This window comes from Triplophysa dalaica, chromosome 23, assembly GCF_015846415.1.
Source record: "Triplophysa dalaica isolate WHDGS20190420 chromosome 23, ASM1584641v1, whole genome shotgun sequence".
Classification (NCBI taxonomy): Eukaryota; Metazoa; Chordata; class Actinopteri; order Cypriniformes; family Nemacheilidae; genus Triplophysa; species Triplophysa dalaica.
This window is the reverse complement of record NC_079564.1, coordinates 697,501-712,500: the sequence shown is the minus strand read 5'-3', so window position 1 is coordinate 712,500 and position 15,000 is coordinate 697,501. Positions and strand designations below refer to the sequence as shown.

The 15,000-nt window shown below is 38.0% G+C and overlaps 1 protein-coding gene and 1 long non-coding RNA gene across 4 annotated transcripts in view; both read left to right on the top strand.

The window, feature by feature from the left end:
- Positions 1-15,000, top strand: part of spidr (scaffold protein involved in DNA repair) — a 43,557-nt gene that overhangs the window by 17,631 nt on the left and 10,926 nt on the right. For all 3 annotated transcript variants that reach the window (XR_008905447.1, XM_056738084.1, XM_056738086.1), the window contains exons 9-11: positions 4,380-4,584; positions 4,977-5,194; positions 12,713-12,871. Coding sequence is in view for 2 of the 3 variants with exons in the window: in XM_056738084.1 (XP_056594062.1) it covers positions 4,380-4,584; positions 4,977-5,194; positions 12,713-12,871 (582 nt within the window). In the remaining variant the exon portion in view is untranslated. The remainder of the gene's footprint in view (positions 1-4,379; positions 4,585-4,976; positions 5,195-12,712; positions 12,872-15,000) is intronic.
- On the top strand, positions 5,473-10,121 carry LOC130413116 (uncharacterized). The gene is made up of 2 exons (XR_008905448.1): positions 5,473-9,521; positions 9,970-10,121. It is a non-coding gene; the product is annotated as an uncharacterized LOC130413116 (long non-coding RNA).

Below are 15,000 nucleotides of genomic sequence, written 5' to 3'. Positions count from 1 at the left end.
TAAAGTCAGACGTTTTGGTATTTAAGGGTAAAGTAATGTGACAAAAAGTTTTTTGAGGTGCATCCTGGGACACTTTTTAAACATTATTTAGTGTCGCGTCTACATTTAAAATAACGAATATGCGCACGGAAAAGATGCAAAATGTGAATCGTTTTTAAATAACGAACTTGCACACGCAAAAGACAAAAAAAATGTTTGTGTGAACTGTGTGTGTAGTGGTTGTGCTTGTTCGTGTGTGACAATTATCAATGGCGCAATGCATTGAGTCAATATAACGTACACTGGGTTCACACCTAACTCAAGTTAAATGTTTTGCGTAAGCAAATTACATACAAAGTCAATGCTAAGATGCGTATAGATGCAAACTCACGGCAGGCGGTACGCCAAAGGTCGAAAAGATTTGTCAGATGGTGGAGTAATAAAGAGCGTGGAACGCAATTGTGCGCATTTGGTGTGAACCCAGCTTTAAGTGCCGATTCACATTTAGCATTTTTTCCGAAAGCATATTTGTTATTTTAAATGTATATGATGGCAGGCGAGATGGAAATAGTTAAACTTTTATTGTGACGCTTGTAGTACGTAGATAGTAAACACTGTGCATTACTATAGTTAGGTTCAAATGCTCTATAGTATCTTGGGATTTTATCTCAGTTTACTATAGTAAGTAGACTACAGTTGTGTGGACAAGTATACATCTATTGTATAGTAAAAAAATACACAGAACTTAGAAAATAAATAAAACAAATTTAGGTAAACAAAAAATGACACTTTTATCTTCAGGTAATATTTGTAGTCGGACAAGAAAATAACAAATTTACTTTACATGACAATGCCTAATGTTATGTTTATAAATCCTTATATTATTTGAATGATTTTATGTTGTGTAAATTTTATAGGACTGTCTATCATCCTATTCATAGACTTCAATATACAAATACCAAAACATCTATATACAACGTTGTAGTGGAGTAGGCGGGGCGAGTCCGTGGTTCGAGACCGGTGAGTAATTGTTAATGAGCGCCAGCTGTGCGTCTCGCCCCGCCTACTCCACTACAAACATAAATAAACCTAAGACAATATTGGGACTTTGTATGCCTACACTTCCTGTATTCCTGTAATTGTGTATTTCCGGTGGCCAGCTCACCTCCACAAGCTCATTAAGGTGTCCTACACAGCCCACAGAGGGAGGAAATGCCTGTCATCATCACACACCTGTACCGCACCCTCACCTGTGTGTGTCAGCTCTGACGTCAACACACGTCTCTAATGTTTGTTCTTTGACTTCCTGCTGTGACGTTCCGTAAAAACAATTATTGCGAATATCATGATCACGCTTTGACAATGTTTGAACTGTGCTTAAAGAATCTGTGTGAAGAATTTGTTTCCTGTACAATCGACAGACTTGTATTATATTATTTCCTTGAATGAATATGAGATTTCTCAATAGGTAACTTTCATTTACGCGCCTTAGCAAGTATTGCACATGTTGTTTTATAAATGTATATATTTGAAGAGTTTGCAATTAATTCCAATTAATATCAATCAAACTGCAGTTGGTTTGATTTGATTTAAGCCATAATAACTCAAAAAATACTACATACAATAAAGACATTGTTTAAAAAAATTATGCTTTTTATTATGTTGAGTTATCTCAGATTGGAACCAAACTCTTCATATTTATACATATATATACGTATATATATGTATATATATATATATGTGTGTATATATATATATATATATATATATATATATATATATATTAATAAAATGTTTTTTTTTTTTTTGAATTGAATTGCATAAGTTAATGTTAGTTATTGTTAAATTTTTATTTTATTGAATATCATGTTAACCTATTACAAAGTTGATCAAATCAGATTTCCCCTAAAGCGTTCTTTCCATGCTGTCACTCGCGGGTTGTCAAAGACTGGAATTTTCTCTGCTTTGTTCTTTACGTTGACAGAAAGTAGAAAAAAGTTCTTGTTTGCAGAAGGCCAGAGAAAATCTCCACCTCTCCTGTGTAAACTTGTCTGCGCTGGCTGCCTGAAGCGCAGCGTCTGAAGTTCATAAGGTTCACTCAGATTACCCCTCTCTGCTGTCACCTGCTCAATTCTCTCTCCGGGCAGGATGACTGAATGTGACGTGCGTGTTACGTCTCATGACATGAGCTTGCGAGCCTCGGCTTGTCGCGGTGGACGTCTTTGCAGAGATTTGTTTGTCTGGCACAGATGTCTTTCTTAAACAATATACCTTAGCTCCAATGCAGAGATTTGTGTGTAACCTACTCTCGTATGAACAGGCTAAAATGCAATCTGTAGATTTTAAGGTGTTAAGCTTGATCATCATTAGATTATTCACAATATTCATTGGCCACGCATGGAGCATGAAATGGCAGGTTTTCTGCATCTTTACCAATCAGATTTGTCTGCAGTTTCAATTAAAGATCGCAGCAGATGTTTGTACAGACGTATATTTCATTTACAGGCTCTTATTCTCATAGTATGAGCGCTAATGCCTTAAAGGTCCAGTGTGTCATTTTTTGGAGATTCTATTGATAGAAATGCAATATAACAAACATAACCATGTGTTCAGAGGTGTATAAAGACCTTCCATAATGAAGCGTAATGTTTTTATTTTCTTAGAATGAGCTATTTCTATCTACATAAACCGCGGGTCTCCTTACACTGAAGTCGCTGTGTTGTTTCTACAGTAGCTCTAAAGGGACAAACTTCTCTACAGAACGCTTTTCAAAAAAATTTGTTATCTCCTTTAACAAAGCAACAAAAACATGACGACATTTAAGTCTGGTGTCAGTCACTGTAGTGCTTCGAAAGGGAGCGGTGGAATGAGCCTTTGGTTGCAAATCACGAGCTCACCACTAGATGCCGCTAAAATCTCCACATTACTCTTGTAAAGCAATACTATTTAAAACATCTGTGCGGAGGATGTTGAAACTAGTCTTGTGTAGTCAGATTTTTGACTGTCAGGTCCAGTTTCACCTCATTCTTACTAAATGTTTTGGCAAATGACACGCTTTGTTTGTTATGTTTGGGTTATATCCGTTAGCTGTTTATTTTTTGTGTAGATGTAGATTTCATGATTGTGAGTGATGCGTGATATTTAAATATTTGTCAGAAAACTTTGCAATTGAAACTCCAATCGTGTCATTTAAAGGGACAGTTCATCCATAAATGAAAAATCTGTCATCATTTACTCACCCTTGTTTCAAACCTGTATACATTTCTTTGATCTGAAGATATTTAGAAGAATGTTTGCAATTTTCAGTTCTGGGACATCATTCACTTAACTTCACCTAGTAGAACATAAAATTAGATTTTTGAAGAATTTAGGAACACAAACAGTTCTTGGGCACCTTTGACTAGCGTTTAATTCTTCCTTCTATGGTAGTGAAGGGTGTCATTTCCTGAAATTAGCGTGTTGTAGATTGACAAATATATATTTTTTTCATTACATAGAATTGTGTTAGTAAATAATAAAGAATTTATTTACTGAAATATTGGTTGTTATTAAAGGTACAAATAACAAACTATTCCCGCGAGTAATAACGTGTGTGGAACGCGATTGTTCACGTTTGGTGTGAACCCAGCATTAAGGCCTGATTCACATTTCGTGTCTTTTCCAAGCGTATAATTGTTATCTTAAATTTAGACGTGCGGCAGGCTCGTGCAAATAGGTAATAGTTAGGTTCAAATGCTCCATAGTATCTAGTATCTCTATAGATTTTATTGCAGTGTACTATAGTAAGTAGACTACAGTAATTTATGTGGACAAATATACCTCTATTGTAAAGTAAAAAAAAAGAATACACAGAACTAAAAATAAGAAAAGAACCAACAATTTTTTGGACTAAATAAACACAAAAATACATGAATTGCTACCTCAGCTTGGATTGATACTGAGGCCATTGTTTTAAGACCACCACATGTATGTCACGTAAACTGTTGGAAAATGAAAAGAACATTGTTTTGATGAAGAGATGGTCTCACAGTGCCTTCATGTGAGATCTGTGAAGTCACTTTTTGTCACCAGCGGTTGTTCTGGTGGGAAGCTCAACAGTGTTTGTGGTCCACCCGCAGAGCTTCTCTGACTCTTTCATGTGTGTGAGAACTGTGGAGGTGGTGAATTGTGCTCTATCAACCCATCAGCGATGACAGAAATCAATAGATTCAGTATTCTTCATATGCACCACATGTTGTTTTCTGTTTTAAAACCCATACTTTCTGTCTTTCAGAATCATGCAGTGGTTTTGGCTTCATTTTTATTTTCCCTAAAAATAACGGGAACTGATTTCTCTCTCTTGCTCTCTCTCTCTCTCTCTCTCTCTCTCTCTCTCCCTCTCACTCTCTGCGTCTCTCCAGGCAGAATTTGGTTGTCGAGGGAGAGCTGTATCCCATAATTCTCAACACACATTTCAGTCAGAAAGTTTGCGTGGAGACTGATAACGTTGCTTGTGTGAGATCTGGGGTCTCGGTTGAGAAATGCCGACCGCCGCAGTTAACCCGCTGCCTGTGGAGGTCAGAGACAAGCCGAGGGTCAAGCGAGAAATCTGTGTCATGTGAACAGGTTAGTCAGACGTGCCCCACTGAATTCTGTGATCACTCTTCATTTTGTCTGTTTTTTTTCTCCAAAACTTTAGCTTAAGTCTCATCTGCGTCTCAGATGTTTCTCCTGAGAAATCTCATAAATGTTTCCATTAGAAGAGATGTCAACAATGTGATCTCAAAAAAAGATCTCAATATCAACTTAATTGAAACCAAATCCTGATGATTTGACCTCTACAATCTTCACCCCCCCATACTTTTCACACGTTTTAACAATTGCCTAATTGCTTCCTTTTTTATTTCCTTTGAGAAATTGAGACTATTTTTAGACTCCACTTTATTTGAGAAAACAGTATATATATACATCAGTTTTGCTTTGACTCATAAAGATGAAAAATGTTTTTCCGTCCTCAGGTCTCAGAGTCTTCCTGCTTGGACCGCAGGTGTGTTAGAGACTCTCTGCTGGACGCAGTGGAGGATTGTGGGTCGTCGGGGTCTCAGGGGGGACCTGTCGAGGTGGTTGTTCAAAGAGTGTACTGTATACCCATCAGTCGCTCTGAAAGAGTCTCTCTTCTGCACAGAACACCCGGCAGACCTCCATCACGACCTCAAGCATCCGACCATGTCGGCAGGTATTGAATCTTGATGTGTTTTTTGTTGTTGTTGACTTTGTTAAAGTGACAGTTCATCCAAAAACACCCATTTACTCGCACTCACGTCATTCTAAACCTGTTTGACTTTCTTGCGCAGAACACACAAGAAGATATTTTGAAGAATGTTCACGTTTTTAACCAAACTACAGCGGTAACCATTGATTTACTTCCAAATAACACACAAGAAGATATTTTGAAGAATGTTCACGTTGGTAACCGAACTACAGCGGTAACCATTGATTTACTTCTAAATAACACACAAGAAGATATTTTGAAGAATGTTCACGTTGGTAACCGAACTACAGCGGTAACCATTGATTTACTTCTAAATAACACACAAGAAGATATTTTGAAGAATGTTCACGTTGGTAACCGAACTACAGCGGTACCGATTGATTTAGTTCCGCAGAACACACAAGAAGATATTTTGAAGTATGTTCACCTTTTTAACCGAACTACAGCGGCACCCATTGACTTTCTTCTGCAAAACACACAAGAAGATATTTTGAAGTATGTTCACCCTTTTTAACCGAACTACAGCGGCACCCATTGACTTTCTTCTGCAGAACACACAAGAAGATATTTTGAAGAATGTTCACGTTGGGAACCGAACTACAGTGGTAACCATTGACTTCCATTAGTTTTGTGAATTTAGAATGGGTTCTAGCACTGTTCAGTTACCAACATTCTTCTAAATATCTTCTTTTTTGTCTGTGGAAGAAAGGAAGTCAAACAGGTTTAAAAAGACAAAAGGGCGTGTAGTTAATGACAGAATATTACTTTTTGGGTGAACTCTCCCTCTAACACAAGTGAATGATGTACATTTATCATTGAAAACTTTAACCAAGTTAGAATTTCTTTCTCATTTGTATTCTATTATGTCAAAAACAATAACAGACAAACAACATTTTGAACCTGTGGCAGGATCACAGGTAAGTCTTTGACCGGTAAGGTCTGGTAAAAGAGACATGTTTACCACCGACTCTCCTTTGCCAGTAACCAGTCGAACCAGTTTAGCAAACCAGTAATTAGTTTGCTTCCTAAAACATGTGTAGAACAATAAAATTAGTTTGAGAAAGTGCTGGAGAACATTGTTACGTGTGTGAATCATGCAGCGACCTGATTTCTCTGCGATTGATATGAACGTAAATAGTTTTGATGCCAAACACACGTGTACAGTACATTACGTGCAGCAGTTTCACGTGATGTGCCAGGAACACAATGTGTTTGTGACGAGCGTATAATAAAGCTGTTGTGTGTTCTAAACACCACGAGCGAAGTTCCAAGAGGTCAATCTGCTAGAGAGAGTGATAAATAAAGACAGAGCAACTTTTGCTCCATATTCTGTCAATGACTAACTAAACAACCCCTCCCAGTACACAAAGTACTCGCTCTCGCTCTCGTTCACAGCTCTCCGGGCCATATGGTAAAACTCTGCAAACATCTGTAATCAAGCCCAGCGATGTCAGTGATCCATGGCCACACGCTTGTAAAAGAAGCAAAAAAGAGAGAAAGCAGGAGAGCTGTGACGGGCAGAGCAAATAAAAGAGATGTTAGAACTCTGGCCCTAATCCAACAGCACCAGTAAATGTTTAAAGAAAATAAAAAATAATAATTCTGTCATTTATTCACACTCATTTCATTCAAAACCTGTGTGTGAGTCTTTCTTCTGCTGAACACAAAAGAAGATATTTTGAGAAATGTCTCAGTGGTTTTGTGTCCATACAATGAAAAAGTCAACTTTCTTGGAAATATCTTCTTTCCAGAATTGCTGACCCCATCGGGCTCGCGCTGGGCCGAGAAAACACGACGCTCCACGGAGGGCGCTTGTTTATCGTTCATCTGCTTAAAACACGAACACGCAAAGTTCATATTCATACACTTAGTTTGTAAACGTTTGCCAAGACAAGCAGCGAGTCTAGAAGGGAGCGATTATGGGATGGCACCATTGACTGACTCTGTGCGAAGTTTGTCCTGAGCTTTTCTGGGCAGAGGTAAACATTGTTTGTGTACATAAACGGAATGAAAATATTCACATTTTAAAGTACTAGCTCGCCCCCCCCCCCCCACACACACACAAACATAACATACTCACTCCAAACCTGTAGCAAAACACAAAAGAAGATATTTTGAAGAACGTTACAACATGGCCCCCATTGACTTCCATTGTACGAACACTACACCCACTGAGACATTTCTCAAAATATCTTCTTTTGTGTAACATCTCAAAGCCTTTTATTGATTCTCAAATGTATATATAGTGTGTATGTGGGTTGAGTCGACGACATGATCCTCCAGTCAACACACATACTGCAGCGTCTGATGGGGCTCCAGTTACCGACAGCGGTCAAGTGACCCGCTTTTTTCCATCTCCCGTCATCAACACAACCACGTGCGTTTGGGACAACAAAACAACGTGTCTCAGAGTGATGGGGAGCGTGAGGGAGGGCGCTGTGGCCTGAAGAAACTTACTGTATTACTCCTTCCTAGTGAACATATGGAGCTCGGTCTGTAAATAAAACAGCACACCAATGCTTGAAACGCCACTGAAGGCAGGAGAACATGAAATCAGATTGGGTTTAAGATTGTGTTTCTGTGTTGTGGGTCACTGTATCATTTATTGTAGGTGTTTGCAAAGACGGGAATCATTTGAACATTAGGAGTTTAGGATTATTTTGACGGAAGACACAGACGAGCACCACTTGACATTTTCTGTTGAAATTTTGTTCATTATAGAATATGCTAATTTTCTTAACCTGTTTTTAATGTTTCTTAAAGAGACCCAAACATTGTCCTCGTGTCATTTCAAACCTGTATGACTTTCTCTCTTCTGCAGAACACAAAAGAAGATATTTTTGAAGAATGTTGCTAACCAAACGACATTGATCCCCATTGACTTCCATTGTATGAACACAAAACCACATTTTTCTAAATACATTCTTCTGTGTTCCACTAAAGAAAGATTCACGCGCATGTTTTAAACAACACGAGCGTGAATAAATGAAGACAGAATATTTATTTTTGGGTGAACTGCCTCTTTAAATGTCACATTATATCAGGAACCCCTTCAAAATGTTCTGACTGACATTTTTCTTTTAGTCTTTCTTGAACTATGTTAACCGACCTATATGTAACATTAATGAGATACTTTACCCAAAATTTTCAATTCTGTCATCTTTACTCACCTTAAAGTTGTAACAATTGTGTATAAATGTCTTTGTTCTGCTGAACATGGAGAGAGATATTTGGAAGAATGCTTGTAGCCAAACAGATCTCGACACCCATTGAAAAAAAACAGTCAATAGTGCACCAGAACTGTTTGTTGTCCCACATTCTTCAAAATATCTTCTTTTGTGTTCAACAGAACCACAATGATAAAGTAATTTTCCGAATGGGGTCCAGATCTGTTTTGTTATAAACATTCGATCTCTGTGTTCATCAGATCAAAAACATTTATACACATTTGGAACGACTGGAAGGTGAGGAAACGATGACAGAATTTTAATTCTGTTGACAAGACGTCTTTCTGTTTTGAATGTTGAACGTTCATGTTTTTCAACCCCTCTCACTACAAAATCAGTGTTGTGGATTTTGGATTGTTAGTTTGCAATCACGTCCTCCCGCTTGTTGCAGTTGCATTTCATGGCCGCCATCCAGACAATAATTACAACTTGACTTCGGGTCCGAGGCGATATGTTGTTCCAGTAAAAACCCAGAGCAGCACAAACAGGCTGAAGAAGTTCTCTGTTCGATGACAGGACAGGAGGGGTTGGATGTTTTCTAGAAGAAGTAGAACACAATGTGCTTTAGCTCTCCGGTTACAACCCTGTTTATCAAACTCTGCGCTCCCATTGGTCGAGGCCACCCGGAAGCGACCCGGCCCACTCCTCATGAACCAATCAGCGGCCGGAGAAAGTTTTAGTGTATGTGTGAAGGAAATGAGGGGGGTTTGGGGTACCTACAGTGAATAGGCGTGTGAGAAGCGCGCGCATATGTGTGTGTGTTTGGACAAGCTCAATGGATTCAGTTCCTGGAAGCGCCCCCAACTTGCTCCAAATTCCTGCGAATGCTCACAATAACAAATTCCTGAAAGCGGCTGACCAATGACAGAGACTGAACCCCCTGTCTCGCTGCGGTGGAGGAAGTCCGAAACAGACAAGAGGGGTGTAGAGACGGGGGATGTTTATGTCAACCTGGCCGTACCGCAGAATGCTACTGCGCCGTCACCCCTCCCGTTCACACACGGGTCTAAACAAGCCTCTGTTCACTCTCTTAACCTCTGTGCTCTGTAGCTGCGCTGAAACAGGTAACCATAGGTCACCACGACTAAGATAGACTCATATCACAGTTCACCAGAGGTCAACTCGTATGATATCTTATTGTCTTATTACACGGCTCGGTGGAACGCTCGATTCTGATTGGCCTTTTGCGACATTTGCAGGTTTGTTATTTCCAGATAACAACCACTCAAAACGGATGCAGCAAATCATTTTGACAAATTTTATATAAAAATTTGTCTTTTAATAATGTAAATGACCTTATATTTACAAATGATTCCACCAAATTGCCTATTCGTGACATTTGAACGTCGTTTCTGACCTTAAACAAAATTTGTTGTGTTGCACATCATTTAAAACAATGTTAAGTTATTACAGTCGAGAAAACTATTTAATTTCTTGCTTTTTTTCGCTATTTTTGCCTTGAAATCCTCATCTGGTCAACGTCAAATGTGATGTGGCGATGTACTACATCAGAGCCATTTAGAGAGAGAGTTCTGCCAACGGAAGTCCAAAACGCTGGAGCGTCATGTGATTCATGGAGCCTTCAGATAGTTGCAGAAAGTCATGTTCTCTTTAAATGCTGTATTTCTTTCATTTTGTATTCATAAAATGTCTTTCATCTTTAATGGGTTAGAAGATTTCCTCAGTTGGTCTGTTTAGTCGCAGCTCCATAAGTTACTAGTTACTAGTAATTTCCGGGAACTATTGAAACTTTGAAAAAACTGTTCCATTGGAGTCAACACAGAAGACGTGACTCTCTCTATCAATGGCTGTGACATGCCAGAACCTTCTTCTCACAGCGTTCACGCCCATTTTAAATTGCATGTTTCAAAAATGACTGTGATGTAGAATGTAGCTGAAAGGGGAGGTTTCGTGACACTTTATTAAACTATTTTAAATCTTCAATCTTGTTATTAAATCTTTTCCTTGCGGAAGCTCTGCAGTGGGTAAAAATAAGCTAATCAAATATTTCAAATTCACATTTAATGTCCAGTTTTTTTCTCATGTGGTCAGTAGTAATAAGCGGGATAATGTACAAGCACTGTCGGGACTTATTTCTGCTGTTCTGCATTCAGTTCGCACTTTTTTATTGTCTTTTGGATGTTTTTCAACGCTTGGAGTCTACGGGCTTTAATGCGAAACATCTTGTAGTTTTATCCCACTTTGCCCCAAACTGAGTCGAACACAATGTCCCTTAAGAGACAAAGTACTTTTAGTTTCTCTCTGAGTATGACCGCATTCTAAATCATGTGAAATTTTGTCCAAACATGGATTGTAACAGATTCACACAATAAGCTGAAATTCACTCTTTTGAGTTAAAAAAAACTTTATTTATTTCAGCGCTTGTAGAAGCAAACAAAGTTTGTTTTTTGGTTTTATGTACCAGAGACAAATATGGTTAAATAGATCAATTCAGTCTTCAAGACATCCGTTCTTAATCTGTATCAGTTTCATTGTTCTGATGAACACAGAGAAAGATATTTGGAAGAATGCTTGTAACCAAACAGTTCTTGGCCATCGTTGAATAGGAGGATAATAACAATGGTTGTCCAAAGCGCCAGACCGGTTAGGTTCATTTCATTCTTCAAAATTTCTTCTTTTGTGTTCCATAGAACAAGGACATTCACAAATACATTTTTGCCTACTATGGTGTTGAAGAACTGTTTTGTTGCAAGCATTCTTCCAAATGATTTTACATATTTGGAACAACTTGAGAGGGAATAAATGAAGACAGAATTTTCAGTTTTGAGTGAACTGTGCCTTTAAGTACACAACATGTAAACCAAAGCAATAATGTGGAACAGGAAACATTTAAAAAATGTGTAATGGATTTTCCAACCTCAAAGTTTTCTACAAAAATCTGTAGATTAAACTAAATCAACGGAGTCTGTTAATAAAATGAATGACTTCTAAAATCGTCTCGTGTTATTTTGGTTATCTGCACATCACTGTCTGTCATGTGAAAATATATTTAGTTTGTTTAGTCCTGTGGTTCACTGTCTCTGAGCTCTGAGAGAAGATGATGTTGAGTATAGAAACACGGGCGTGTGAGGCCTCAGATATCACATCATGAGTTAGTCCTCGTCTGGTGCCGTGTAAACACCTCATCTGTGGACTCTGTTGGTGTTTATGACTGTGTTTGTTGTCGGGTACGGTTGAGACTCACATCAGAAGTTTATTTGTGGATGTGGGCTGCTTATTTATAATAAATATGTTTTTTCATCTCACAGTCAGGAAACTCAAACGCATGTTGGAACTTTTAGTCATGTTTATATTTGTCCTAATATCACTCTCTTTAAAATACTTGTGCTTAAATAATCAATTGGTCTCAGAAATAACACAACACAAACATCACGTTTGGAATTAGATAGCGGTCCTGATGTTGAACTACTGTGGGCCTAATCTGAGGGCTTTCACACTTGGTAAATAGAAAATCACATTTATCTATAATAATAATAATAAAAAGTTTTTAAAACTAAAATATTTTGTAGGCTTTTGATACACATATTGGTATTTTTATCTATCAAAGTGACTCTGTCTCTCTGTCTTTCTTCCCTTTCTGATTTTTAATCAAATGTGTACATACAATTTGATGGTACAGTTCTTGTTTTGTTTTATTATGTTCATCTTTTTTTATTTAAAGAAAATGTGTTCTTCCTAAAATACTTTATTGAATTGATTAGTAAAAAGGTTTTTAACGTCTTTCTGTCTTTAACTTCCTCTCTCTTTCTCTCTCTCTCTCTTGCTCTCTGTGTCTTTGTCTGTCTCTCACTCAATTTTAACTTTCAAATTTCAATGAATCTAAATTTTCAGTTTCAATTTAAAGAACTTTATTGCCATGATTGTGTTCTCTTACAATTTTCTAAAGTATTATACATAAAACAAGTAGTTTCATGAAGAAATACACAATATCACAATACCGACAAAGATTCCAAAATGAAAAATCTGTCATCATTTACTCGTTCTCATGTCATTTCAAACCTGTATGAGTTTCTTTTATCTGCAGAACACAAAAGAAGATATTTAGAAAAATGTAGTTAACAGAAACTGTTGGTCCCCATTGACGTTCATTGGTTTTGTGTCCAGTCAATAAAGTCAATAGGGACCGACAGTTTTCAGTTCCGAGCATTTTTAAAAATCTCTTTTGTGTTTTGCACTAGTCCTTTGAAAGGAGGCGATATGTAAACCTCTCTCTCTCTCTCTGTTTCTCGTTCAGGTTGTGTGCTGTGGTTCAGGATGGCTACGGCATGTTCGCTGATGTTCTCCTGCAGCGTGTGTCCACAGACGCTGAGATCCAGCAGAGCTCTGAACAGCTGGAGGGCCGCGTGTGTGTCCTTCAGGGCCTGAGGGTCATCCAGCGCCTCACCCGGGACAGGTGAGTCTGAGCCAGACGTCATCCTACGATCACAATCACATGATATCAACATTCTACTCATTCAAAATATAGATTCTGGTGCAGACAGAACAAACATCTTACATTTTATTTCATGTGAAGATAATAAAAACTGGAAGGGAAAGTGCTTCTGGAGTGATTAGATCTTGGAGATATGGCAGATATTCAGTATATTTCTCAATATTAAACTGTGCTGCGCTCCACATTAAAGTGAAACTCAAGATTAGCTTCTGCCTCCATCGGCACCTGCTCAGATTAGCAGCTCGCAGCGTCTCCGGCGAGATCTACGTGTGGGATGGGTATTCATGGCATCTGGCTCCATATATCATCTCAAGGTTGTGTGCCGTCACTCCTTTAACATCCATGTTGTTTAAATTGAGGATGGCATGTGATGGGGAATTCTGGTGACGCGTTTGCACGGATCTCGCAGACACAAGATTCCTCTTGACATTCACTGCCGTGTACATTCATGTGTACTGCCGATGGCATATTGGTCATTTAAAGAAATACAAAGAAGTAAATCAAAATATTTGGACAGAAATTGGCGCAGACATTCACGACATACTAGAATCAATGCTGTTGTCATGTGGATGTCATGTATAAATGTGCACATGCACTGAAAGTTAACAAAGTTTTCAGGATTCTAATTGTGCGATTTAGAAAGAAATAAAGTTTAATTTGTTTCGTAAATCACTTTTCCTTAAAAGCAGAGGTTTTACTTGTGTTCTCTTGTGTGTTTATGCTTGTTTGTTTCTACATTTAGATTGAGTTATTTGACAACATGTGGGTTAGATGTGCAGACGTGTCTGTGCTAAATGTAAATGTAAAGCTGACTTTCTGAACTTCTCGTTGTACCTGTTGACCCCGCACATGCACACACACACAGACACACACACACACACACACACAGAGACACACTCACACACACAGACACACACACACACACACACACACACACACACACAGACACACACACAAAGACACACACACGCTCCGCCTCCTCTCAGTGAATCTGGTGTGTTCAGTGATAAGCAGGAGCTCAGTCGTGTCTCTGGTCCTGCTGGACTGGACGGGGCGGTTGAGCGGGTCACAGGATGGGGTGGGGGGGTATCTGTCAAACTTGTGATTGATCTCTTCTTCACTCTTTCACACTTTAAAAGGTCAAGACTTAAAAGAGGTTTAGAGTCTGATGCCATCACAAAAAAATCCAACAGGTTTCACAAAGAACAGTTCTTTGGAAGAGACTTCAATATACTCCAGTTTTTAAAAGCCTAGAAACCAGAACATTAATGTATATTGTCTGTATATACAGACGTTCCAAACCTTCACTTAATAATCATGTATAGGTGTGTTGTGGTCATTCCCGTTTCAGCGTCTGTTGAATTTCAACCAAACCTCAGGAGTGACATGAAGTCATCCAACAACGATGTGAAAGACTGACAGCATGTCAACTGTCAGACAAAATATATATTTTTTACTTTTCCTAAATACATTGACATAAATGACTGTTGTATTACTTTAAAGTGAATATGTATACTTGTTTTCCTTTATTTTGACATGCTTCTCTAGTTTTCATTTTAAAACAAAAGAAAAATTATTTGTATTTGATATTTGGTAGAAATATTATCAGCAGTTCACAGAATTTAACAAAAATGATCATTTTACCTAAACACATAACTATAAATAGTACATTCAGAAATACTGAATGTTTTGATTTTTTTTCTGTGACTGTATATGAAGAGTCCCAAAATGTCAAGAATCATGTTTTTTATTATGTTATCAAGTTTTCATAGTGTTTTATTGTGTTGTTAGTTAGTTTAATTGATATTAATTGAAACGCACGATAAAAAACATGATGTTTGCGTTATCTCATTTTTGAACCTAACTCTTCATATACTGTCTATATTGTTATTATTTATTAGTCTACAGTAGTCTACTTCTTTCTTTTAGCTGTTCTATTACGTTTAATTCACGCATCTTAATAAGTTGCTAATCCTGTTTTGTTCTACTGTTTGCATACAGTGAAAAAACTGTTATTTCACACCGGGACATCTCCAACTTCTGGTGATCTCCAAAGGCCCTGAGGGTGAAGACTAGTTCCTCACTGAACC